At 46.9% G+C, this 27,709-nt stretch overlaps 1 protein-coding gene across 4 annotated transcripts in view; it reads left to right on the top strand.

The window, feature by feature from the left end:
* The window catches only part of HIPK2 (homeodomain interacting protein kinase 2), a 190,128-nt gene that overhangs the window by 125,845 nt on the left and 36,574 nt on the right, over positions 1–27,709 (top strand). For 2 of the 4 annotated variants that reach the window (XM_058724109.1, XM_058724112.1), the window contains exons 3-10: positions 1,634–1,757; positions 2,019–2,138; positions 3,964–4,050; positions 6,175–6,359; positions 11,559–11,721; positions 15,310–15,436; positions 16,392–16,513; positions 26,067–26,209. In XM_058724109.1, the coding sequence (XP_058580092.1) occupies positions 1,634–1,757; positions 2,019–2,138; positions 3,964–4,050; positions 6,175–6,359; positions 11,559–11,721; positions 15,310–15,436; positions 16,392–16,513; positions 26,067–26,209 (1,071 nt within the window). Of the gene's footprint in view, positions 1–1,633; positions 1,758–2,018; positions 2,139–3,963; positions 4,051–6,174; positions 6,360–11,558; positions 11,722–15,228; positions 15,437–16,391; positions 16,514–26,066; positions 26,210–27,709 lie in introns of all 4 variants that reach the window. The other 2 variants (XM_058724108.1, XM_058724111.1) reach the window with 1 other exon arrangement.

The raw sequence follows: 27,709 nt of genomic DNA on the forward strand, positions 1-27,709 counted from the left end.
GGGGCGACAGCAGCATCCCGTGTTCCCGCGCACAGTCAGCACCTGGGATGGGAGGACACAGAGACCACAGAGCTAGGGTGCGGCGCCAGGCTGAGCCTCCATGGCAGCAGTGAGCTGACAGGGCAGACAGGTTAAGTAGGGCCAGTGGCAGCTTGCACCACCCCCCCCCCGCCCCGCCCCCCCCCCCCCCCCCCACACACCCAGAGTAACTCCCTCCCGCCAAGCCTGGGAAGAGACCCACCCAGCCCTGGACTCTGGCAAAAGGATGTCGTGCACCCAGACTGATGACCAGGGCACTCTAGAAGCACCCGGCAGCAGTGCTGAGTCTCCAGCCCTAAGAAAGCGAGGGAACTCCTTCTTCCGAAAAACCAAGACGTTGTGACAAAACATGTTGGGTTTTGTTTTTTGACGTTGTTATCTAGAGAAAAAAGGTCAGCAACGAGAGCAAATGTAAAAGAGTAGCGTAGGGAGATGCTTTCTTAAGTGGGGGAGATTCAGCTTGACACTCCCAAGACGAGTGGGGCTGTTTTGGCCGCAGCCTCGCTCCTTCCTCCCGTGCTAGCTGGTGAAGATCACCCAGACAGAGCCGCCTCCCCAGCTCCCACTGCTCACGTGCCAGGCTCCCGAAAGGGTAGGAGAGTGGCGTCTTCTGGCATTGCTTAATCAAGTGGGAAATTTACAGAGAAAACAGAAGCTGGGCTAGTGCATTTCATTATCAGCCGAGCGCCTTGAGCCACGTTTTTTTCAAAGCTGGGTTCATATCTCATACATTTGAGCGTGGTTTTCTCCAAAACGTACCCCTACTTCATCATGACACGTTCTTGGAAAAGAAAGGGCGCCGTGTGGTCTCCTTGGTTTTCGTTACTAACTGCGTGTGAAAATTTCCCTCTGAGTTTAGGTGGTTTCCTTCGGAAGCTCCAGCATGTAACCTTGTCTCTCATGTGAAGGGACATAATCCCACAGGCAGGAATGGGTTTATAATGGAGTTCTGACTGGTACCCAGACTATAGATTCATGAACGGGGTTGCATAACTGTAATATTTGAAGACATTTTAGGAGACTAACTTTTTCAGAAGCTGATGATAAAAAATAATAATAATGTTTCCTTACAAAAGTGTGATTCAGACTCCTAAGAAGGGGGATCATTGACATTAACCAATATTAGATTTAATCCCCTTGTTCTGGGTAGAGGCGACCTGTTTTCTAATATTGCTGAAAATAGAACATTTATATTTCACAATTCCTTTGTAAAAACTGGGCATTCTCTATGATTGGTTTCCTGGGTTTTCAGTTACAAAAGGTAACTCCCAGGTATCTCTAAAGCGGTTATTAGCTCATCCAACTGGAGTAGAATGGTAATGAAGTCAATGGATGTGGTTCCCTTAGATCCTTCTAGAGCCACAGATCTACCCTTCATCTCAGCCAGTCATCTGACCACGCTCCCTGCCGACAGGGAGGACCAGGCCCAAGAACGGAGGGATCACTGCCGCACAGTGCAAGAACCACAGGCCCTTTAGAGGGGAGCAGTAATGGCACCCCAGATTTGAAAGATAGGGTTTTATGTAGAATTCATACACAAATTGCTACCTGCACTTTCAAGTTGCTAATGATTTCTCTCGTTCTTCCTTTGCAGGGCCCCTGAAATCATCCTTGGTCTACCATTTTGTGAGGCAATTGATATGTGGTCCCTGGGCTGTGTCATTGCTGAGCTGTTCCTGGGCTGGCCGCTCTATCCAGGAGCTTCTGAGTATGATCAGGTGGGTCCAGATAGCTCAGGTGTTCACAGTAAGCACATCCTTTATAACATGACCTGTGGGTGGGATTGTGGGGTGTTTCCTTGTCCCTGAAACCTTGCTTCCCATAACTGCTTTTCTCTCATTCCTCTTTCTTTCCCCTCTTGCTTCTATTCTTTCTTTCCCTATAAAATTGTCATTTTTCTCAAAGGCACTAGAGCCATTGGTATACCATATGTCCAGTTACAGGAAACGCCCTGACCTCATTCTCCTCTTTTCTTGCAGATTCGGTATATTTCACAAACACAGGGTCTGCCAGCTGAATATTTATTAAGTGCAGGGACAAAGACAACTAGGTTTTTCAACCGTGACACAGATTCACCGTATCCTTTGTGGAGGCTGAAGGTAGGAAGAGCGTCCCCACCACTCCTCACCCATGCCCAACACTCAGGGAAGAGGGGCACCATCCAGTTGGCGGGGAGCTCTTGCCATTGCCACACTGATCCTGCACTTTGCTTTGATTCGGCCAAAAGCCCGGGAGAGGGGGCGACCGTTGTTGATCCACGAGGTAGATGAATTCGAATGTCCGAAAGCACCGCTTTGTTTGGCCAGCTGCCTGCGAAGCTCAGATCCCAAGTTCTGGTGGCTAAACTCCTGGGATGAAATCCCAGTGAACCATAATGACTTGTTGGGTGTGTGCTAGAGAGAGAAATGAGCCCCACCTTGTCCTCCAGGAGCTCCTATTCCAGGGACGCATGCAGGGAGCCCCCCACCCCTCCACCCCGCTGTCACAAGTGCCCCCGTTGCTGGTAGGGGTAGAGCGTGGGGCCAAGAGGAGGGAACCAGAGGGTCAGGAGGAGCATTTGAGCTGGGCCCTAAAGGGGGAAGAGTGTCTTCCAGGCAGAGGAAATGGCCTCGGAGAGATGACGTCCTAAGGCTCCGGGAGGGGTCTGTCTGTCCCGGCCGGCAGGTGGTATAGCACATCACTGCACACTGTCAACTCCCGAGTGGTTTTACTTTAACGCAAACGTATTTTGCTTTCACTTTGGTCTGTGCCTAGCAATTAAAATTAGTGTATTTTCCCGAGAAGGAGAAGATAATGCAAGTCTTAAGTATGCTTTGTGTTCATTTTAGGTGGGTTTTTTTTGTTGTTGTTTTTTGGGGGGTTTTTTGACAAGAGGGTGGGGGTTTTTTGTTTGTTGGGGGGTGTTTTTTGTTTGTTTGACAAGAAACCACAGCCAAATTCTAATAGGATTTAAAGATAACGTGTGGCCAATAGTTGCAGAAGATCTAGAAAAGAGATTTGAGAGCTAAGCAAGCACTCCGAGGCTGTTGATGAGGGGGCTGGCATTCGACAGCTGTGAGAGCTAGCAGCTCAAGGTCACGTCCAGTAAAAAAGAGTTCGGGGGGTGGAGGAGGGTGAGGCCAGGCAGGTGCAGGGTTCACTTTTATGTCTTCATCTGGAGCCTCGGTCCTCCTTGTCCAGCTGTTTCCGGGATCAGAGCCTGGATCCTAGCAGCTCCTGGTATGCCCTCCTTGAGTGACAATGTGAGCATCCATGGATGCATCCAGAAACCCACAGTAACTGGAGACAGCAGCTTCCTAGACCAAGGCCAGTGCAGTGCACGTGCATGGTCCAGCCCCAGGCAGAGGGGCAGCACAGAACAGACGCCGGGGCCAGATGCTGCTTCCCGGCCACGTGGCCTTGGCACACTCCTGGAGCTTGCTCTTCCTGCTTCTTCCCTGGAAAGTGGGTCGGTGTTTGTCCTCCCTAGGATGGTTGTCAGGAGTACCCAATGAGTTCTTGTGCTTTACAGTAGTGCCTGGCATGCGGTGACAGCTATCTATATGAGAGCTTGAGAAATAAAATTAAATTACAACTTAAAACCATGTGGAAAAGGGCTTCTGCTTTTCCACTTATGGGATCTTACCTTATCCCTTAAACTTAGGGGAGAATGTAGGGTTTTCAGGGATATGGCATATCTTGGTCATCTTGGAACCTTCTGGATATGATTCAGAGCAGGCTCTCGACAGGTCTTTGTGGGAAGGAGAGAAGAGAGAGGAGTTAGTGTGGAGGACGAGTTAAGTGTGCAGGGCACTTTAAGAAGAATCCGAGCGTCCTCTGAAAGATGGGAAAAAGACCCTCCGTGAGAAGCAGAAACCAGGGTTTGAGCCACAGTGACCAGGAAATAATTCACATGACCACTCAGCTTTTGCGTCTTTTGACCAGACACCGGATGACCATGAAGCAGAGACGGGGATTAAGTCGAAAGAAGCAAGAAAGTACATTTTCAACTGTTTAGATGATATGGCCCAGGTAAGCCCCATGGGTGAGTATACAGTGCTACCCCTTAAAAACCAAGCACAGCAAGAGTTCTGCGTAATAGAAGATGGCGGGTAGAAATTCACAGTACTCACCTGCGGTGGTTGACCTTGACCTTGAACAATGATAGGTCACTCCCAGTAAGAATAGCATTGGGTTGGTGGGACATTTTCAGAACCTTACAGCCGCCCTTTACTGGTTCCCATTTGTAAGAAAAAAAAAGAAAAAGGAAAGAAAGGAGGAAGGAAGGAAGGAAGGAAGGAAGGAAGGAAGGAAGGAAGGAAGGAAGGAAGGAAGGAAGGAAGGGGAAGGAAGGAAGGAAGGAAGGAAGGAAGGAAGGAAGGAAGGAAGGAAGGAAGGAAGGAAGGAAGGAAAAGGAAAGAAGAACGAGAAAGAAAGAAAGAAAGAAAGAAAGAAAGAAAGAAAGAAAGAAAGAAAGAAAGAAAGAAAGAAAGAAAAGAAAGAAAGAAAGAAAGAAAGAAAGAAAGAAAGAAAGAAAGAAAGAAAGAAAGAAAAAAAGAAAAAGAAAGTGCTAGCCAATCTTACTGATGTTTTCATGAGAAGAATTCAAGATCATTAGTACATCTGAGTTTACTGCCCACGACTCAGTGTATGGTTCCCGAGGGCTGACCTGACAACGTACTGCACGCTGGGTGGCTTCAGATAGTAGACATTTATTCTCCAACAGTTCAAGAGGCTAGAAATTTGACATTAAAGTACCACTGGGGCCATCCTCCTCTGAAGGCTCTAGAAAGAAACTGTCCCATGCCTCAGTCCTAGCGTCCGCTGGCCCCTGGCAGTCCTCAGTGTTCCCTTGATGTGTAGCTGACTGACCCCGACCTCTTCACCCTTCTTCCTACGGCCTTTATTCCTGGGTTTCCTCTTGCCTCTATGCCCAAATCTCCCTCTTCTTTCTCTTATAAAGACACCAGTCACTGGATTTGGGACTCATCCTACTCCAGCTCACCAGAGGGATCACAGGTTCTCTCACCTTTGTGCCCAGAGAAAATTCTAGAACTTCAGCTGTTTTTAGTGTAAGGACTAGTCTAAAAGCAGGGCAACCTAAAGAGTCTTTCCTAAAAGCAACGAGAAGTACAACACTAGACCAATAAACACTAAGCACACTTCTTCCTGAGGGTGAGTGGAACCAAAAATCACGATTCTGAGTAAAGGGTACTTGTCAGTTGATTAGAAGCTTAGATTGTCTGAGAAAACTGAAATTACTTTCCATAGCATGCCTTGGAAAATAACGGAAAGCACCACACAACAGGCCTTTCAAAAACCATCCGAGGCTTACTCTTGGAAGAAGAATCCTGGGTTCAGATACCCTGCTGTCTTGGCCAGAGGTGATCCCAGTGAGCACAGGGGCTAAAACAGTTCTGGCGTTAACACAGGGCACTACCAGAGGACAGATAACACTGTAGCTGGAGGAAGAAGGTTGGCCTCTGAAGGTTGAATGCATAACCCTTTTTGCATTTCATTTTTTCTACTTGGTTGTAGTTCTTGTTTTTTCAATTGTGGTAAAATATACATAGCATAAAATTGGGGCACGTGCATGGCTCAGTCCATCAAGCGGCCAACTCTTGTTCTCAGCTCAGGTCTGGGGCTCGGAGTCTTGAGTTCAAGCCCTGCCCCAGGCTCCTCGGCGGGCGTGGAGCCTACTTAAAAAAGAAAAGAAAAGAAAAACTGACCGTCTTAACCATTTTTAAGTATATAATTCAGTAGTATCAGGTATAACCCCATTGTTATACAACGAATGCCCAGAAGTCTTTCCATCTTGGGATTATTTTCCGTGAGGTGTGATGTGAGGTACATTTCAGTTTAACTGATGGAAGCAGGTACAGGGCACGTCCTGTCACTTCTGTGTATCTTCTAGAACGGGCAGCGACCCCCTCCCTCCGCCACGCATGGCCGCCCTCTGCCTCTCCTGGAGAGGAAGCAGCCACCGCCTGTGGGCAGTAACAGCCCATGGCAGTGCCTGCAGCAGGACCCGCACAGCCTTCTGGACACTGGGAAGGGGTGACAGACATGGGGATGGAGTTCCCGGCAGAGAAGAAGGGAAGCCGGGGGAGGGGCAGCCGAATGGGGTTTTGGTAACCTGTCCCTGTTTGCCTCCAGGTGAACATGACAACGGATTTGGAAGGGAGTGACATGTTGGTGGAGAAGGCAGACCGGCGGGAGTTCATCGACCTGTTAAAGAAGATGCTGACCATAGATGCTGATAAGAGAATCACTCCAATTGAAACCCTGAACCACCCCTTTGTCACCATGACGCACCTACTCGATTTTCCCCACAGCACACAGTAGGTGTCTTGCTCGATGCTTTTTACCAGGGGTCAGCAGACTTTTTCTTTAAAGCCTCAGATAGTAAATACTTCGGGCTTTGCGGCCATATGGTCTGTGTCACAACCACTCCACTCTGCTGTTGTAGCTGACGGAAGCCGTGGACCATACAGAAACCAATGAGGGAGGCTGCATTTCAATAAAACGTTATTTGTAAAAGCAGGCGGCAGCCAGATTGGGTGGCCCTGAGCCACACTTTGCTCTACACCAAAAAGCAGGGAACGGGAAGCGTGGGAGAGCTCAAGTCTGGGTGAACCCGCCCTGGGGGTCTGTACGTAAACGGGGTGCTCACAGTGGCGGCACCTGGGAAGCAAAGCCACTTTCAGGGCCAGAGATCACTCCCAGAACCATTCTAGTTTGGATCTGGGTTTGTTCGTCCATTCATTCGTCCCCGCGGCGGGCTGTGTGCTGGGGTGCAGCGTAGGGCAGAGCAGTCGGGCCCCTGCCCACCGGGGCTTCCAGTCTGTAGGTGAGAGAAAGACATCACGTGGGTGATCCCCCAAGAAGCAGGCTGTTACCAGGGAAAGCGGGCTGCAGTCGGGGCCCGGCAGGGCAGCCCCCGAGGAAATGACCGCCGAACGACTAGCAACAGGTCACCAGTGAAAAGGCCGGCCAGGGGAGAGAGGGCACTGCCCATGCAGTGACTGCCAGCACAGGGCCTGGGGCTCGGAAGGAGGGGAGGCCTCGGGACGAGCCGGGTAAGGCCCCGTGTTAAGGGTCTGGGTCTTCATCGTAAGAGCAGCGGAAGTCACGGAGGGACTTCTAAGCAGGGGATGGCTGGTTAGAGCTGCATTTGACAGAGACCGGCCTGCTGCTGCACCATCAGGTCAGAGAAGCCTGGGCAAAGTGCCCATGAAGGGAGGCAACGTGAAAGGTGCTGGTGGCCTGAGAGAGCCGTTTGCGGGGAAGCAACGGCCAGTTGAGCAGGCTGCGGGACTGAGGGGAGGGGAGGGAGAAACAGAAGCAACCAGAGGGGCCCGACGGGGTTCTTCTGATACGAAGGGACCAGGGCAGTTCAGGGTGCTGGTGGGACGTGTCTGCAGCACAAGGGATTGAAGCGAAGGATGCAGAGGTTTCCGAGAGGCCGGGAGGCGCCAGGATGGCAAGGCCAGCGTCACGGGCAGGGAGGGACGTGGGCGTCAGCAGGCGTGCTGGCCTGGCCAGCGAAGTGGATGTTCTTCAGGCAGCTCCTGTCTTCCCTTGTGGAGAGCAAGGTGGTTGGTGGCTGAAGAAGTAGAGGAAAGCCCGGGTGGTCGGGGCAGGAGGTGGCCGGGCCAAGTGGACAGAGCAATAGGGGAACAGAGCATGGCAGATGTGAATGGTGTGGAGGGTAACCGGGCCCCCAGGTGACGGCAGGGGGACAGCAGGTCGTTACTCAGGGTCATCCGGGCTGGAGCTTTGCCAGGCTGTTGAGAGAATAAGACAAACTGACAGGCTTAGGATGTTGGCAAGAGAGCAGTCATTTTCCCAAATGATGGCTGTGGGAGGCTTAGCTGTGAAGGGAAAGGAAGTGAAGACAGAGGGGCCAGTGGGGCCGAACAGGTTGATCACCTCCAAGATTGGTGACTTTAGCAACAGCCGAATGAGCCAGATGGGCCAAAGTGTGGCCAGGGGATGAAACACTTGAATTTGCAGTTTGGGGAAGTGGGGAAAGGGTGGCCAGAATTGACCACAGGCCACTGGGATAAGAAGTGAGGAGCCAGGATGTCTGACCTCTGAAGCCCTGCCTGGTGGGCAGGGAGTGGGGCAGAGGCCCCGGTGCCTGATGGGGAGAGGAGAGGCCAGGGTGGCAGAACGGAGGGAGGAGGAATTTGCAGAGGCTGTAGTAACAAAGTACGCTGAAGGCTGACCCGCTTCAACAGCAGAAGTCCATGTTCTGACCGTTCTGGAAGACCAACACCAAACACCAAGATCAAGGTGTTGGGCAGCACTGTTCCTTCTAAGGCTGCTCTGCTCAGCTTCTAGATGGCCGGCTCCTCCCTGTGTCCTCACGTGGTCCTTCTCGACACGTCTGTGTCCTAATTTCGTCCTCCTCACGGGCAATTGGATTAGGGCCCACCCTGATGGCCTCGTTTTACCTCTATAAAGATCGCATCTCCAAATGCAGCCACGTGCTGAAGCCCTGGGGCTTTAGAACTTCAGCAGATGGATTTGGGGGCAGAGTTTAGCCCGTATCAGAGGGTAATGAGGGATATCATTTCAGCCGCTCAACCTGGAGGCACTTGGGATGTGAAAGAACAGATAGTCCCATCCCTGGAAGTCTGCAGGGAGAAGCGGTATGCTCAAGGGAGCACCAGATTTTAGACGGGGTTAGGAAGAGACAGAAAATACGTGAAGAGGCTGAACATGAGAGACCTTGGCACATCCTGGCTGTTCCTGCCATGGCCAGAGTCTGATTGGGCTGAGTCTCAAGGGCCAGAGTCTGATTGGGCTGAGTCTCAAGGCTGGACTTGACCTTATCTGGTCTGCAGAAAATGAGTGGGCGGTACCCTAATTACCTCCTCTGATTTCAGTTCTGATCAGTTGATGTTGAGCAAGTCAGATCACATGGCAACAACCACCAATGTCCAGTTCAGAGAAGGAAGTTGGACCCCTCCCTCGCAAACTCTCATTACAGGATTTGTCCTATTTCTGGGGTGGTAGGGGTAAGTCAAGGAGTCAGTCTGCACCACTGAAGGAAGGCAGACTCGGTGATTTTCTGGATAGGACTCCCATGAGATCAGTCTTTTTATATTCAGGGGTGAAATGGGACAATTGTGAACCAGCTATAGTAGATGTGGGAGATGGAGTGGTGCTCTCCAGACAGCTCCCAGTTAGCCCTCTGCACTGTCAATGAGACAGTCACCTGCACAACGTCAGGGCCGTAGCTGAATGACCTCAGGGTCCTGCCTAGCTCTGAATTCTGTTAAGGAAGCAGCAATAGAATGCTTCACTGTACTTGGTGAAGACCAAGCATGGAGACCATGAGCATGAGTCTCAAATTCAGAATTTGGTGTAGATCCAAGAGAATCACTGGCAATTTAGAATTCAGAAAACGGGCCCCAGAAGGAAAGACAGGTCTTTAAGCACACCTAGGCTTCCCTGAGAGTAGGCGTAACCCCTAAGGGTCCCTAGAACGGGCTGGGAAGACCATGAGAACAACAGGGTGAGAAGAATGCTCCAGCCTCCACTCCTTCCGAAGACCCCCACCCTTGGGGCTGGGCCAGAGCTGCCCCAACATATAGATTAACAGGTGAAAGCGACCCCACTCCTTTCTCCACACCAGGATTCTAGTGCACGAATTCCTTAAAAGCCATTCTGACAGAATTAACCCAGGGTGTAAGTGTTTGCTCTTCCTGAAACTCAAAACTCAGACCATTTTAATTAGAAAATTCTGCGTCTAAAAGCTTTGGGTTGAATTGTCACAAAACCATATAATGCTTTAAATACATTCCAAAAAGAATACAAAATACATCGCTTTATTCCTTCAGCTTCCATGTGAAAGCACTTGGCAGTTTGCTTGGCACTTAGTACATGCCCAAAACTGTCAGTATTACCAGCATTATAAGTAGTATGTTTTAGCTATTCGTTACCATGGAATATGTTTTCCTTTTTCTCCAGGGTGATCAGTCAGTAAGTGTTTATTTCGTGTGCACTGTGTGGCCATTTTAAGTAGTCATGAGCTCAGAAAGGATTCTTCGGGCATGTCTAAGTTCGGAATGCCTGTCATGGAAAGGACGTTTCGGGATAGCCGTCAAGCACCTGCTTGGCCCAAATTATAGCACACCCATAGCACACACACGTAATCTCAAAGGAGTAGAAAACTAATATTTTATTTATATTCAGTTATTACATTATTTATAATCATTATCAGTACTTAAAATTGAAATCTAAATGTGTTTTACTATCCTGAATGTTAGCATTTGAGGAAAAGTAAGTTTCATTAGAAAACAGAAGCGGGGCACCTGGGTGGCTCAGTCGGTTGAGCGTCCGACTTCGGCTCAGGTCATGATCTCACAGTTTGTGGGTTCGAGCCCCGCATCGGGCTCTGTGCTGACAGCTCAGGGCCTGGAGCCTGCTTCGGATTCTGTGTCCCCCTCTCTCTCTGCCCCTAAGCCACTTGCATTCTGTCTCTGTCTCTCTCAAAAATAAATAAACGCTAAAAAAAAAAAAAAAATTAAAAAAGAAAACAGAAGCGAATGAGAAAACAGTGTATAAATTCTGAAGGACACTTCATGGTGGATTTTCAAGAACTCCGTGGTTGAGGCCGCTGTGGCTTTCCTTTTCCTTGACGCTGGTGTCAGCAGCATTTTTAGACTTGACTTTCATAACTAGGGTTCTGTTTTGATTCACAAATGGAGGAAGAAAAAGAGGGAGAGAACTTCTATTTCATGTAACTCGGCAAGAACGAGAAGAGCAAAAGGGAGGATGAAGGAGGTTAAAGAGGATGTATGTGTACACACGAAGATGGCTAGTAATTAGCTCTTCGCCTTGGCAGATTCCCGACCTGTCCTCCCTAAAACTTAACACCTTTAACTCGTAAACAGGGACAACTGTCCTATCTCCGTCCTGCGGGTGTTGTAGGACTGAGTGAAAGAGTGCTTGCAAGCAACTGCCACACTTCTCAATATGTTCTCAATGTTAACCACTATTATCCATTATTACTGGTATTACTGTTCCCATTACTGCACTGGAACACGTGCAGTTCCAGTGGGGACAAAGAGTGCCAACTGGGCCCGGATACGGGTTTGGCTGGCTCCTCGGCTGTCCCCTAGATGGCGCTGGTGCCCCAGAAGCACAAGGAGTTGTCTTTGGTAAGGTGGAGGCGGGAAGCTGCTGTTGAATGTTCCCAGAGTAAACCATAAACCACCCCGAACGCTGAGAATGGTCAGTGAAGTTGGTTCAGCAGATCAGCGATATGAGGAAATGCAGCGAGAGCCGTCAAGTCTGTTGTGCTATGGAGAACCTTTGCCCATCCTGGGGGAAATTCATCTGAATCAAACTGACTTGAGCAAATGCAGACTTCACATGAGAAATCCAGGAAATTTAGACCTAGAGTTAAGTTTCCCAGTGGTCTTGTTTACTAGATTAACTGTTCTCTCCCTTCTCTCCGTCTTCTCCCCCCTTATACTGCGTTACCCTCTTCTCTTTCCCTTATGCCTCTGTCTTTTCATGAACAGCGTCAAATCATGTTTCCAGAACATGGAGATTTGCAAGCGTCGGGTGAATATGTATGACACCGTGAACCAGAGCAAGACCCCTTTCATCACGCATGTGGCCCCCAGCACGTCCACCAACCTGACCATGACTTTCAACAACCAGCTGAACACTGTCCACAACCAGGTGAATGGGGAGCGAAGGGGAAGGTGGGCAAGGCTGACTGTGCATCAGGAATTGTATTTTCCCACCAAACCTAGTCAGGAGGCCAAATTCCTCCAGTACCATATAGAAGAGACAATATGCACAAAATCCCTCTCCTGTCATGTTTAACTATGTAAGAAAGTGTTTGCTTCCACGGTTATTTCCTTTGAGAGACCCAGGGACCCTGTAAAGGTACTCTTTCTGAGATAGTACCTCTTAGTGTTTCCCTTGGTCCTGAGGTGGGAATAACGGAAAGTCTCCTGCTATAATCCTTTTATGCCTGACATGTGCCTGGTAAAGAATTCTAGCACTGGAAGGGACACTGGCGGTCACCCCATTCGGGTCTCTCCACCTTGTCCCCACACTGCTGGGTCCACGTGATCTCCTTTCAGGACAGATAAAAGCTGTCCTTTCTCCAAGTCACAGGGAAAATCAATTCATCAGTCTGTCACCAGAATCCCAGCAGCTGGCATCAGAAGGGACCAGGAGAGTAAGGCTTTTTTCTCACAGATACCCAACTTTTTGAAAAAATTAGCAGAACCCCACACTTAACATGCTGTTTAAAATAGGGGTAACATACTTACCGGAAATACTTACTGGTTGAATAATTTCCAAATCCTAGTCTGGGCTGCCTCTGCTATTTAAGACACTTTTACTTTTATTCCCAAATTCCAGTCTTATCACTTCCCCCAAAGAACTAACTGCCCCTAGATTTTTCCAGCCTTGGTATCAGTCTGCGGTGGCCACAACACTCCCGTGTGTGTGTGTGTGTGTGTGTGTTCTAGAGGAGGAGAGGAGTGTATATGTTCTAATCCCGAAGTATGAATACCTCCGCCTGGCCATCCACTCACTTCTCTGTCACTGAAGAGGCACCGACCCCAGCTTCCAGCTTCTCCTCCCTCACATCCCCCCTCTTCTAGGCATCCCTCTCTCCCCCACCTAAACTCCAGGAGAGGCCACGTGGAATGTGCCGCCCTCGGGACCACTGGTGTCCTTAAAGCTCTCCTTAGAGAGAAGAGCTTGTGCTCTCTAGGACCTGGAGTCCAAAGAAACAAACAGTCCCTCCCAGTGCCTGGCCCTGCACTCAGGCTAAGGTGTCCACAGCCAGACATATGCGCGCCTTGACAAAATACCACCACAGTTTTGTCCTTCAGCACCAGAACCCCATCACGTCAGCTGGCAGATGGGTTAATGTTATGAAGAAGTTCATCTAAATTGACGGTGTCAGGGAGGGTTTCAGTGTGGAGCACACGGGACCCAGGCGAGGCCTTGAAGCAAGCACAGAGGCTTGGAGAGAATGTGCTGGGAGGATTTGTGTGAGTCTGCAGGGCCTGTGCTCTCCAGCTGGTGCCATGAGCGCAGAAAGCAGAGGGAGGTAAATTTGGAAGGGAAGGTTGGCCAAACCATGGGTAAGGAGTGCCAGACCCAAATGCGCATATAGTGTTTATTAGACAGTAATTGGAGATTTGAGGGCAGAGGTGACAACACGCACAAAGTGTAGTCTTTTGGAAAGAATGTTCTAGCCTCAGTGCCCAAGAAAAACTGGAAGGGAGAAAGCGGAGGCCAGAACTTCACTGAACAGAGCCCAGCCACCAGGGGAGAAACCCTGAGAGTCAGGTTCCAGGGACGATTGGAAGAAGGCAGGCGTAGGGGAGACAGAAGAGTCGAGGACCCGCGTGGGGACCTGGAGGGTGCCGGTCCCCAAAGAGGGAAGCTCGGGGCACAAGCCGGCAGTGGGAAATGGGGACAGGGTGAGGCTCCAGGAGAGGTTCTCTGGGCAGAGAACAGAGAGGAAACAGTAAGAGAACACAGACGCCGGCCTACACGTGGCGCGCACAACCAAGAGGCCCAAAACCCACTCTTTGTGGCAATTTGTATTCTAAAATCCAAACGTGTGTGCTACATAATTTAGTGATTACTTTCAAGCAAATTAATTTGCTTAACACTGAAATTGGGCATAAAACCTAGGTACAAAAAAAAACAAAAACAAAAAACACATAAACTGAGTAGCCTTTTTATCAAATTTGACATGTGTACGTACCCTTCTTAAAACTCTACTCCTGTGGGGCGCCTGGGTGGCGCAGTCGGTTAAGCGTCCGACTTCAGCCAGGTCACGATCTCGCGGTCCGTGAGTTCGAGCCCCGCGTCAGGCTCTGGGCTGATGGCTCGGAGCCTGGAGCCTGTTTCCGATTCTGTGTCTCCCTCTCTCTCTGCCCCTCCCCCGTTCATGCTCTGTCTCTCTCTGTCCCAAAAATAAAATGTTGAAAAAAAAAAAAAAAAAACTCTACTCCTGTACTTGTCCAGGATGGCTTGTGGCTCTTTCCTCCTCGTCCATAACCTCTAGTGGCAAAACCTGTGTTAGGCAATGTTGAATTCGATGACCCCGGTAACCTCCACCTATCTTGCTGCAGGATCCGTGTGAAGAAGCTAGAAAATTCCCAATTTAGAACCAATTTTCCTTCTTTGGCCTTGCTTTCCATGGAAGTTCATTCTCAAGTGAGGTCTCTTTCCGAAAGAGGCAGGAGAAAGCACATGATTTCAGAATCCATTTAACCCTCTCCATTTAAGTTCCCCTGAGCCGTCGGCGTCTTTCCTCTCTGGCCTCCAGCCTACGAAGCTGAACCAGCGTAAGAAGGCCCCAGACTCCAATGAGAAACCCCAGGATCGGTGTGTCCCTCTCCCTGGCTGGCTGTTAATGTAGCGCGTTTATTTGCAGTAACCTGTTCCGCAGCCATCTGAGCGTATCTGTGAACAGTGCTCGCCTCAGACCTGAGCGGGAAGGCCCCCTTCGGAGGCCCACTTCAGCCTCCCTCCATGTCTGTGTGTGCTTCCGTGCCAAGCTCTGGGTACCCAGGACGCTGTGCCCGCAGAGGCCTCCTCCTGGCTCTGCCTCCCAAGTGTGGACAGCACCGCAGGCCCCAGGGAAGGGGTGTGTGAACAGAGCTTAGAGGTGTGGGCTGGCAGGCCCATATACGTGCACCGAGAGACCCCAAGTCATGGGACACAGCTGGGTCAGGAAGAGAAGGCAGTCAGGGGGTGAGCTCTCCCCACCGTCACCGTGTTCCAGTGCAGCATCCAAGGGATCCAAGAGTCTTGAACTCAAACCTGGCCTTCCAGGTTGTTGGAAGGTAGAAGGGCAGAACATGAACGGTTTCTGGCCTGATTTTTAACTTTGCAGTTTGTAGACTTACGGCACGCAAGCTTCCGTTTGCACTCTGGTCCAGGCCCCACACAGGTTAGGCATTGGCCCGAGTATAAGCACCAAAGGGGATGCTGAGGTGAATGTGGCTGCAGGTGCCTGCTTTGCCCTGAGCCTTCAACTGTGTTTCCACTCCCCTCTGTTTTTGCTTTTTTGGCTCTTGGTTTTTGTTTATTTGTTTACTCCTCTTTGAGTTCATTTATTTGATTTAAACTCGCGTCTCCCAACATGCCACGTCCCTCATTTTTTATTTTTGTTTATTTTTTGTTCAATCCCCATCATTCCTTTAGGCTCCCACCTCCACCAGTGCCACTATTTCCTTAGCCAATCCCGAAGTCTCCATACTAAACTACCAATCTGCACTCTACCAGCCCTCAGCGGCGTCCATGGCTGCAGTGGCCCAGCGGAGCCTGCCCCTGCAGACAGGAACAGCCCAGATCTGTGCCCGGCCTGACCCCTTCCAGCAAGCTCTCATCGTGTGTCCTCCCGGCTTCCAAGGTAAGGCTGAGCAGACCCGGCCCGTCACCTGCTCCTTCCTGTTCCACCTCCAGGGAACCGGCGCCCACGCCTTTCTGTCACGCCCACCTCCCTGGACTAAGGCTGAGGCCAAGGCCCTCTTCATTTCCGAGAGAGCACTGGCATTGCTGAACGTCAGGGCCCCTCTCCTACTCTGGCCAGCCTAGAAACAATAGGACTTAGGCTTCAGCACCAAGTTGTTTTTCTCTCCACCTGCTGGTGTTTTTGTCCCAGGCCAGCTGTCTGTAAATACCCACGTTGTCTGTGTTCTTCTTGTTAGGCTGATGTCAGCTTGTATTTCCTCCAGTGAAATGTCCTTGGGACTTGCCACTCTCTGACAGCCAACTGGGTCCAGTTCTCAAGAAGAATATGAATCTGTCCAAAAAGGACCTCCCACGCCTGTCCCCCAAATGATTCTTTAGCCATGCACCTCAACACTCTTCTCCTGAAAGTTCTAAGAACCAGCCAGGGTTGACTGTGTACGAGGTCTCAGGGTCTACGGAAAGCTCCGTATCTGTTCCCAAACGTGACACCCTGTGGCGTGAGCCTGTGTGTGGATGCTCGGTTCCAGACAGAGGGCTTCCAGTGGATTCACAGGCTATTCCCCGACACCCCTGCTCTGACATTCACCAGTGTATTTTCATGTCAGAAGCTGTCTTTCTGGTGTAATTTGTCAGCATAACCATTCCATCTTTGGCTTTACAGACTCCTTAATTTGACCTCCTAGTCTCCGAAAACATTCCAAGTTGGTTTCTGTGGCTTTAACATTTTTAAGTTGGAAACTGAAGGGGAGACTTGCAAAGGACCAGGTGATACCTGGCGGGGACTGGTGCGAAGGGGAGATGGGAGCGGACGCAGCTGGCTAGGAAGGTTCTCCGCGTCCAGCTGTTTCCAGCCACTCACCAACCCCTCTCTCCCTTGCCGCTGTCCGGAACAGGGCTGCAGGCCTCTCCCTCTAAGCACGCTGGCTATTCCGTGCGAATGGAGAATGCGGTTCCCCTCGTCACTCAAGCCCCGGGAGCACAGCCCCTTCAGATCCAACCAGGTCTGCTGGCCCAGGTAATTCCTTCTTTATTATTACTGGTATTGCCATTATCCCTGTTAATGTTGTTCACAAAAGAGATATATCTCTGCTAATTCCCTCCGTGGTAATGAGTTAGGTGCTTGGGCTCATTAGAAGATACCAGTAATATTCTGAATGATCCCTCGGTGAATCACCTCCCTACGTTATCTTGCTTATAATTCCAAGAAGAAATTTAGACATAGGGAGAGTCTGGGGAAATTATTATTAACTATTGTGGCTTTATAATGCAAATTAATATGGAAGACATAGGTTTTAATCCTAACTCTACTAATAACTGTGTGACCTAAGGCAAGTCAGTTAACATTTCTTTGCCTCAAATTTCTTTCTTACCAGATAGAAATGATTTTTTTTTTTTAGAGCCAAAAGGAGCCTTGGAGATTTATCTCCTTATTTTATAAGGAGTTGCAAAACCAGGATCACAGAAGCTGTGAGCTGGAACCTTCCTTATCTGTTCACATAGGTACTCCAATGGTAGAGGGAGAGCACAAGAGGTGACAGTGGTTGGAAATGTGTAAAGTGTTGTGGAAGTTTAAGGTAACATAGGGATGCAGTGATAACAGTAATCGATCCTGAACGGCACTTGAACAAATACATCATCATTATGCCAGACACTCTGTAACTGTTTAATTGATTTAATCCCCACAACAGCACGATACGTAAGGTATTTGTCTCCAGTTGACAAATACGGAGAGCAGGCACAATCACTGGCTCAGAGTCCCCCAGCAAATAGGTGCCAGAACCAGGACACGGACCCTGGAGGTCAGATGCTGGCATCTGTATTTAACCACCGTGCCACATTGCCCCCATACTTTCATTTCTATCACTGGGCATCAAGGACAGCTTAACCTACATGTCCGTTTAGAAGCACATTTATTTTTAAATAAGGTAGGTTCCCAAAGCCTTCTCTCAGAGTGTTCCTACGGACACTTGACTTACGGTATCTTTTGTTGAATAGAAGTTTTTGGTTTGGGGGCACCTGGGTGGCTCCGTCGGTTAAGCCTCTGACTTGTTGGTTTTGGCTCAGTTTGTGACCTCACGGTTCATGAGCTCAAGCCCCACATCAGGCTCTGCGCTGACAGCACGGAGCCTGCTTGGGATTCTCTCTCTTCCTCTCTCTGCCTTTCCCCTGCTCACTCATACTTCTCTCTCTCTCTCTCTCTCTCTCTCTCTCTCTCTCTCTCTCTCTCTCTCAAAATAAATAAACTTTATTTAAAAAAAAAAAAAAGAAGTTTTGGGGGTCCCTGGGTGGCTCAGTTGGTTGAGCATCCGACTTCAGCTCAGGTCATGATCTCGCAGTCTGTGAGTTCGAGCCCCATGTCGGGCTTCTGTGCTGGCAGCTCAGAGCCTGGAGCCTGCTTTGGATTCTGTCTCCCTCTCTCTCTCTGTCCCTCTCCTGCTCATGCTCTGTCTCTTAAAAATAAATGAACATTAAAAAAAAAAGTTTTTGGTTTTAATTTTAACGTAGTGAAACTGTACAGGTCTGTTTGTGCTCTCTTTTCCACGGCCTTCCTCATCCTGCCGTCTTAACTGTGATAACTAACACCTGCCTTGCTGTCTGATTGGGAAAGCCCTGTTCCTGTTTCATTTTTCAAAAGTCCCCTGTCTGTCCTTGTCCCTTCACTTTTCATATGAATTTAAATGTCACTGTTACAAACAAAACAGTCATTGGCTCAGAGTCGCACAGCAATTAGCAACTGTCTTCTCTTTTTTCTTTTCTCTTTTTTTAGCAATCATCTTTTCAAAACAGAAAACCCTGATGTGCATTTACTAGACTGGGGCTAAATCTATATTTACTTTAGGAAAAGCTGACATCCTTATGGCATTAAGTCATTTCAGGCACAAACACGGCATAACTGTATATGTTATCTTTCACTCTTTTTATTAAAGTTTTCTTCTGTGAGAACAGTTCCTAAATATTTTACAGGTTTTGCTATTAATAATTTTATTGATTTTATTTTCCAAGTATTTGGTTTTGGTTTATAGGACTAAAACTGATTTTGGTCTACTGAGTTTGTTATCTGGAAGTCCTTCTAAACTCTGATTAGTTATGATTGTTTCTGGGAATTCCCTTGGATTTCTTCTATGGACCATCTTACTAGCTTTGTTTCTTCCTTTACACTCCTTATTCTACTGTGCTGCCAGCACCTCAAAACAATGATCACTAACAGTGTTGACACTGGACATCCTTAATTGGTCCCTGACTTTACAGGAAATTCTTCTAGCTCTTTGCCATATTTGGTCTGCTATCAATATTTGGTGGAGACAGCTTTCCCAAGCTTGCTAATCTTTTAATGAATATTGAGTTATGTCACACGTTCTTTCTGCATCTGTTAAAATACTTGTGTTTTTTGTTCATTAATCTATTAATGTGACACGTTACATTAATAGGTTCTTAATGCTAAACTATCCTTATATTTCCAAGATGAGCTTTAATCATGTTCGTTTGATATGCTTGTATGCTTTCCAGTATTGGGCTGTTTGTAAATATGTGGTTAGTGTTTTTATTTCTATGTCCAGAAGTGAGAAATGGCATATACTTTCTCTTTCTTATAGAATCCTTATCTAACTTGAGTATCAAGGTTACCCCGTCTCATAAAATGTGTGGGATATTATTAACCTCTTCTTCTGTTCCCTGGAACAGCTTATTTAAGGTTGATATTAACCATTCTTCATCTCTGTTCTTCAGTGCAAATTGACTCCGCAGTGACCACTAACACCAGCTTCTGGTGGCACACCAAATTTTGTTGCTGAAAATTTATAAACAGAGAATCTTCTGTACTTAAAGCAAGCCTTTTCTTCCCTCTCTCACTGGTCCTCATGGCTTCTTTCTGCTCGCACGGTTTCATAGTAGGGAGTTCGGAAAAAGCCGAGAAAGATCAAGAGAAGGAACCACAGGCTCACTCTGGGGGCAGCATAGCTTGTTCGTACTTTATCTGAGTGGCAGAAACCCAGACCAGCCTCCCAGTGCTCCTCCTCTGCGAGCCAAAACCTAGAGAACTCACATGTACTTACAGATCTTTTTTCGTTGGCACACTTAACCCCGGTAAGCCAGAAATCATTTCTGAAAGAAACAATAATTAGCATTCTTACTAGCTAACCTCAGCTTTCTCCGTTGTTCAGTTTGGTGCAAACCAACAGGCTCAGCATTTCTGAATTTGTTTGTCTTTTAATCATAGCAGGGAAGAGCTTTGCCTTTTTGCCCACTTGAAAAAGAGTCCCTAGAGTGCTGTAAATCTCCAAGCGGGCTTAACCCAAAGCTGTAATCAGGAGCGGGAATAAAAATTACATGTGCAAAGATTTTAGTCACTGCAGTGTTTATAACGGGGAGTTGCTGGAAGCAGTTTGAATGTCCATCAGTAGGAGACTTGTTAAATAGATGGATGTGTACGCAAAACGGAACGCCACATAGCCATTAAAAAGGACACGGAACACCAATGCGCCTCCACATGCAAAGATTTCTTGTATTAGGTGAAAACAACTTCCTGCCCTATCCAGGATCACGTTGTGTCTTTCTGTCGGTTGGTTGCTTTTTCTTTCTCTATTTGTCACTTAATCTGTGCCAGTGTGTTAGTGTAAAGGGGGAGCTCTCTCCTAGGTATTTTTAAATATCCCTTCAAAGGACAAAAGCACGCTGACTTATAAAACTAGTATGGTGGCTATAAAAGAACAATAACTAAACATTTAAACTAGTGCCTTCATTTTTCTCTGGGTAAATTGCTAGGTATCAGGCAGAGGCACCCCAGATATTATTCTTTCCTTTAAGCATCGTTGAAAAGTGGGCATCGCTCTTTTTACAAATATTTACACCTTAGGAGCGCCTGAGTGGCTCAGTTGGTTAAGAGTCCGACTTCGGCTCAGGTCATGATCTCATGGGTCGTGAGGTCAAGCCCTGCGTCGGGCTCTGTGCTGACAGCTCAGAGCCTGGAGCCTGCTTCATATTCTGTGTTTCCCTCTCTCTCTCTGCCCCTCTCCTGCTCATGTTCTCTCTCTCTCTCTCTCCCTCGCTCCCTCTCTCTCTCAAAAATAAACAAATATTTAAAAAATATTAAAATATTTAAATCTTTTCAAGGTTTTTATTTGTGAAGGTTTAGGAACGGAGTCATTTGAATCCATCCCACGTTAGTTGTGTTTGCTTTGCTTTTTCCTCCCCACCTTCCAGCAGCACCCCATGTCCTTTGAAGGGAAGCAGTCTCTCCGGGGTTCCCCAAGGATGTGTGCGTGGGAGGCCGGAGTGAAATCACACCCTCTTGTTTACATGATACGGGAGTGATGTTTACCAACTGTCTTGCCAGTCCCAGCCTTGCTGGTACTACCCACAGGGGGCTGTCCCCTCTGTCGTCCCATGCCTGGGGCCTGCGCTCACACCTTGACCACCATCAGAGATTGTGGATAAGTGGATAAAGGCAGAGAGATGGGACATACAGCTCTTGATTGAGACAGTATTGAATTTAGCTCACTTTTCAAGTTGGCAGGATCCAAAACCCCCTTGGACTCGCAAGGCTGGAACAGAAATTCAGAGCGCCCCCAAGAGGTGGAGGTTTGCCATATCCTTCTAGACCCCAGCCTTTTGAAGATCTATGCATGCTTCTAGTCCTAGCACCCGAATCCCTTCAAATGTCTCCCTAGAACTTTTTCAACCATCCAAATTACAAAAACTTCAGTGCTTCTCATTCATTACCTCCTCTGGTAACATTTTCAGCAAGCAGTCCCTCCAGCCATTCTGTCTTGCTATCTGCTTCTGTCTTGCTTGGTGCCTGGGTTGTTCATGAATAAGGAACACTTTTTCATGTGACTTTTATGCCTTCACCACCAGCCCTGATCCTGAATAGAGCCATCATTTCTGCGCATCCTCTCCATAAAGTAAGGTAGTACACTGGTGAGAACATGGGCTCTGAAATTTGATTGCCTGGAAGTCAGAGAAGCCAGTCCCACCACTTACCAGCTACATAACTGTAGGGAACCTACTTTCAAATTTAACATTTTTTTCAAATTAACACATGTACCTAATTTTTAAAGTGAAATGAGTCCACAGACTTCTAAGAAAATAGTGGTTGCCTGCTCTATCCCACCCCTAATTTCCACTTCCCCCAAATAATTTTTAAACTCTTTTGTTTGTTTATAAAGTTTATTTATTTTGAGAGAGAGAGAGAGAGAGAGAGAGAGAGAGCGAGCTCAGGAGGGGCAGAAAGAGAGGGAGAGAGAATCCCAAGCAGGCTCTGCTCTGTCAGCACAGAGCCCGATGTGGAGCTTCAACTCATGAACCATGAGATCATGCCTTGAGCTGAAACCAAGTGTCAGATGCTTAACTGACTGAGCCACCCAGGTGCCCCAAGTCTTTTATTTTGTTATTTAACTCCCATGTTTCTAAATAACGTACTTAAACTGCTTTTTACTGATATTCCCATTTTGGGTATCAATGGACTTCCTACTGTGGAAGATAAAGACTTAGCCCCCTAACCCACCCCAACCCAACAGCACACACGCAGTCATGCTCTCTCTCTCTCTCTCACTCGTTCTCTCCCTTCCTTTCCCCCATTCTTACCATGGAAGTTTCTTATTCCACCACTCTGCATTATTAATACTTACTACCATCAGTATTGTATAATATTCTCAGTTGAGCCTCACAGCATACTATGATTCTATTTCTTTTCCTAGACAACTTGTTTTTCCTGGAGTTGATGGCGGTTTCATTTTTTCATTTGGTTGGTTCCCTCTCTGTACATTTATATGCAACCCCAGATTCCTCCAGAGCCAGTCACGGTTTGGGTGTCTGATGTGTTGACGTGTTTCAGCTTATTGACAAGTTGTGTCTGTTGTTTTTTTCTCTGAGAACTTTTTAACACTCTCCTTGTCCACAATGGTCTGAAATTTCATAATCTATATGCTTTCCCATGGGTGATTCTTTATACATTGTCCTGAACACTGTTTTTGCCCTGTCAGTATGGAAGTTTTTATTTTTCCTTCGTTAATTTTTTCCCATCCATTTTCACTCCTTCTTTGTGAAATTCTTCATTGGGTGTTGGCACTCCTGAATCGATCTAATGATTTTCATGTATCTCCCCCACTCCCCACCATTTTCTCTCTCTATATTCTATCTGTGCTATCTTACCACAGTTGAGATTTTCTCAGCTTTTTTTAAAACCTTCTATGTAAGGGCGCCTGCATGGTTCATTCAGTTAAGCATCTGACTCTTATTTTTGGCTCAGGCCATGATCTCACAGTTTGTGAGATTGAGCCCCATGTCGGGCTGTGAGCTGACAGGAGCCTGCTTGGGATTCTCTGTCTATCTCTCTCTCTGCCCCTCCCCTGCTCGCACACTCTATCTCTCTCAAAAATAAACAAACTTTAAAAAAAAAAAAAACCTTCTATGGAATTAATTTGTTATAGTTCTCATTTCTAAGAATTCTTATTCTCTGAATACAGATATGGATATATAAATATATATTCCTATATATGACCTTGTTTCATATATATATATATATATATATATATATATATATATATATATATATGATTGAAACAAAATAAACATTTTTTTAACTCTGTGTACAGTATAAATTTTTGGAAATTTTCTTCTGATTCCTACACTGTTTTTGTTTCCTTTGAGTTTCTTGTTTTGTTTTAGACTTTGATGTTAGAAGCTTTCTTTAATATCTGGTTATCGTTGGCTGTTCACTTGTATTTAAGACTGGAGCACTGGAAAGCTAATTTGAAAGCTGCAGAAGGGGCAGGACTGTTGAATGTGGTCTCTCTAGTCTGAGAGGGGTGAGCCCGTGATTGTCATTGGCAGACTCCCTACTCCTCACATGTGTTTGTAGTTCTTAATCTTGGACTTGTGGGTTTTCCTAGAGAGGAACTTCCTGCCTCCTGCTTTGGTGGGGAGTGGGGAGGGACGGTGTAAGCCTACATACCAGGGATCTGCAACCTGAGGGGTAAAGGAATCTCACGGTTTAATATGCAGACTTGACCTTAGATGCCCCAGTCTTCTGACTCCGTAATTGCCCTTCTCTTTCCCAGCTTCCAAAATTTTGCTAATGGTTATTGTCTCCCCTGTTGTTTCTGTCCTTATGGATCTCTGTATTATGTTTTTATTCCTTCACTATCATTTCAGTTGGGTTTAGAGAAGGAGTGCAATAAATGTATACGTTTAATTTACTGCCTTTTTGGGTAGGTTATTTAGTTTCTGTGTAGTTCAGTTTATCCATCTGAGAAATGGGAAAAAATAATAGTCCTTAGCTCACAGAACTGATGTTAGCATGAAGTGAGAAACCTATCTATGGTCTTAGCTCTGTGCTTGGCACCAAGAAGTATGGGCTGTAATCTTAAAAATGTATTACAAAGTAATAAGTTATAAACTATACAAGTGTATACAAGTCATTATGCAAGTATGAAGTGTCATCTCAAATGAGTTGAACGTGTCCATCAGTGAAAGGGGTCAAAAACAGCCTTTACCCCGTCTCTTACAGGTAAAATGCTAACATCCATTTTAGGGGAGTGGGGGAAAAAATGTCCTTAACCTGTTATCAAGATTTATTATTTAAAAGTGACAGTCAAAACACATGCTTTTCCAGAAAGCGGAAAAGAGTTTCAAAGTTGTTTAAATGTTACTGCCAACGAAATTGTTATTCATTTAACTTTTTGAGCTTGTAACTGTTTTAATTGATCGATTAAATTATTTTTCTGCTGTGTCTGAATTCAGTAAGCTTGAAATATAGTTAACTATAATTAATTGCCTTGGTAGGATTGCTTCTTTCATCTTACAACAAACATTAAGCACTTTCTGTATGAACTGTTGTCCCTAAGCTTTTTGCCTGTATCAAAACAGATCAGTAAGCAAACAGGCAATGTAAAAAAGGTATGAGACCTCATGGGGCCTCCTCTGCACCATGAGAAGGATGGACCAGGTGAACCATCCACTCAGATCTAAAATGTGCTCTTGGGGCGCCTTGGTGGCTCAGTCGGTTGAGCGTCCGACTTCAGCTCAGGTCATGATCTCACAGTTTGTGGTTTCGAGCCCCGCATCAGGCTATGTGCTGACGGCTCAGAGCCTGGAGCCTGCTTCAGATCCTGTGTCTCCCTCTCTTTCTGCCCCTCGCCCCGCTCACACTTTGTCTCACTCTGTTTCTCAAAAATAAATAAATGTAAAAAAAATTTTTTTTAATAAATAAATAAAATAAAATGTGCTTTTATCATTTTTATGCACATCACTTTTTATAACGCTTTGACTCAAGTTTGTGATTCATTTCCAAGTGTGTGTTTGTACATATGAGCCAAAACACACATATTAAAGATGCAGCCTAAAAAAAAAAGATACAGTTTGTGGAGCACTGTATTACATAAATCACCCAGTGTTAGCGATATCCAGCCCAGTGGAAAGAACGAGATATAACTGAAATCATACATCTTTAAATTCTTGACCTGCCCGAGATTTTACCTTAGTGGTGTTCCTTTCAGTGTCCAACTATGGACAACTGTGTTCAGTCTGAATCACTTGATAACCAAAGGCAAGCAGGGTAGTGATTGAGAATATAGAAAGCAGAGAACACCACATATATCCGCCCCCCGCCACCGTGAGTCTTTTCAAGGAAGAGTCAGGACAGTTCATTTTAGACTTCTTAGAAAAATCTTAATATTGATGTAGAATCAAGCTATGACCCTCCAACTACATCTCATTTTTGCTTTGAGGTAAGGTCAAGGTAATTCTCAATTAAGCTTATAGTCCCAGCTAAGAATTTTATTTCATGCTTGCTTGCTTGCTCTCAGATGTGGGCAAGTAGTAGATATTTGGTGATCTCAGAATTATGTTAACTTAGCGGTGCCTGGGTGGCTCAGTCAGTTGAGCATCTAAATCTTGATTTCGGCTTAGGTCATGATCCCAGGGTCATGGGATCGAGCCCCATGTTGGGCTCAGCATGGAGCCCACTTGGGATTCATTCATTCATTCATTCTCTCTCTCTCTCTCTCCTTCCCTTCCTCCCTCCCATGCCTGCACGCACGCACTCTCTCTCTTAAATAAATACATAGTTTTAATTAAAAGTAAAGAATTATGCTAACTTAGATTCAGAAGATAACACAAATTGGAGGTCTAGACTCTAATAAACAAATGGTAAAATAGTAAATAAAGGATATTAGATGGAAAACTTCTTGAGGGCAAAAGTCACCCTTGTATGGTCCAATTCAACTGTCTCAATCTCTTGCATATGGTTGTGTGCCAGAACAAATCAATATGCGAACTTTTGGAAACTGTGAGCACTGTTCTTAGAGCAAATTATAAATAAATCATTCCTCAACATGAATAAATCCCTTCCATACGACTCTTTGCCCATGTACTTATTATCTTCTAGGTAGTTCACAGATGTGAATTTTATCTCCCCTTACCTTAGTTTTTGAGGCCAAAGACCAGGTCTCCACTTTGACACCCATCACAGGGTCCAGAACAACCTGGGGCACAGAATAAGGACTTGACTCATTATTGAGTGATTGTGTGATTAACAAACATGTTGATGGCCCATGTCCTCTGTTCTGCAGCAGGCCTGGCCAAGTGGGACCCAGCAAATCCTGCTTCCCCCAGCATGGCAGCAGCTGACCGGAGTGGCCACCCACACATCAGTGCAGCACGCGACTGTGATTCCCGAGACCATGGCAGGCACCCAGCAGTTGGCCGACTGGAGGTAAGCAGGAAAGCACGTGTGTCTGTGTCCACGGCTCACCTGGAGAGCTGCCGGACTGGCCTGCATTGTGAATTCTCTGCTTTACAGGGAACTTATGAAATTAAACAGAGTATTAGGTGGGATACAACTACAGTGTTATGAGGGTGAATTTTTAAATAAATGTACCAGGACATGAGAAAATCAGCTTCATTACTTTACGGTCACTTGTCATTTTCGACCCCAAATTCAGTTACATCATTTGATCACCGGTGTGATCCAGGGACCCGCATCTGGATGATTCTTGGTTTGTTTCTCAGAATTAAATTCCACTCCCGGAAAACAAAGATTTGTTGGCAGTGAAAGAATGCGGAAGAGAGTCCCTGAGGCTCCTACGCAATTCTAGAAAGTGTTCTCAAGGTGTTTTGAGACATGGGCACACTGGAGTTGTATCTGCCCTCTCGGGGGAAAGCTGACAGAATGGGGTTTATTTGGAATGGTAAACTCTGGCATGTTTGCTGAACGTGCCTCTTCAGTTAATAGTCATAGCTGATAGATCAAAGTCCATTTTCCACAGACCCCAGAGGCACGTGCTGACAGCCACCAGCACACCATAGCCCTGTATGTTTCCAGAACCCCACCCATCCCACTCACTGACTTCCTCACCAACACCTTGCTCTGTTGTTCTTATGGCCACTTTCCACTTCTCCTTGTACTCTCCACCCACTCCGTCCCAACGCCACTACTGTGCCCCCCGCACCGATGACAGTCCCCAAGTTGTTTCCGGCTTCCCGTGGCCCTCTGGGCTCTCTCGTGCAGCCCGAACATCCGGCGTCTCTCCACCTTCCGACACTCTCCATACCAACCGTGGAGCCGCCTTGCAATTTCTTTTCGGATCTAAGAGGCTGTTGTGAATGAAGAGCGCCTGGTAAATCAAGAGGTGTGGAGATAGAAGCCCCAGGTCAGGCCTCAAATGAAGCTTCCTCTATGCCTCCATTGAATGTTCTGACTAGTACAAACAAGAGAGGACGCAGGCTCTTTCCTGCAGCCCCACTCACTTCCCACCGACAACACCCACCAAGTCCACCCCCACTCATTGGAAGCGCTTTCAAACAAGGTAAAACTGGGTTCAATTCTGGTTCTGCATGATCCGAGTGAGGCCTTTATGAGCCTCAGTTTCTTCTTCAATACTGTGGGCATAACAATGCCTACCTCCCAGAACTGCTGGGAGGTTTAAATGAAGATAAACTACAAAGCACTTGACCTGTATTTAACACATATTATACTAGCACCTGGTACATGACAGGCAGTAAATAAATCTGTTATCTTCCCTTCCCCCATTTACCCTGGTTCATGCTCAGAGAGCTTGCCTTCCCTCTCCAGCTCATTAGGAACAGTGACCGAGTGGAAAGCTATTTGACCAATTGGTTTTTTCTCCCCCCGCCCCCTTTTCTCCTAAAAGACCATACACATGCCGTGCTACTTTTTTCCTTTGTCTTTCAGCATTTATAACTCATTTAACTT

The sequence above is a fragment of the Neofelis nebulosa genome, chromosome 4 (genome assembly GCF_028018385.1).
Source record: "Neofelis nebulosa isolate mNeoNeb1 chromosome 4, mNeoNeb1.pri, whole genome shotgun sequence".
NCBI lineage: Eukaryota > Metazoa > Chordata > Mammalia > Carnivora > Felidae > Neofelis > Neofelis nebulosa.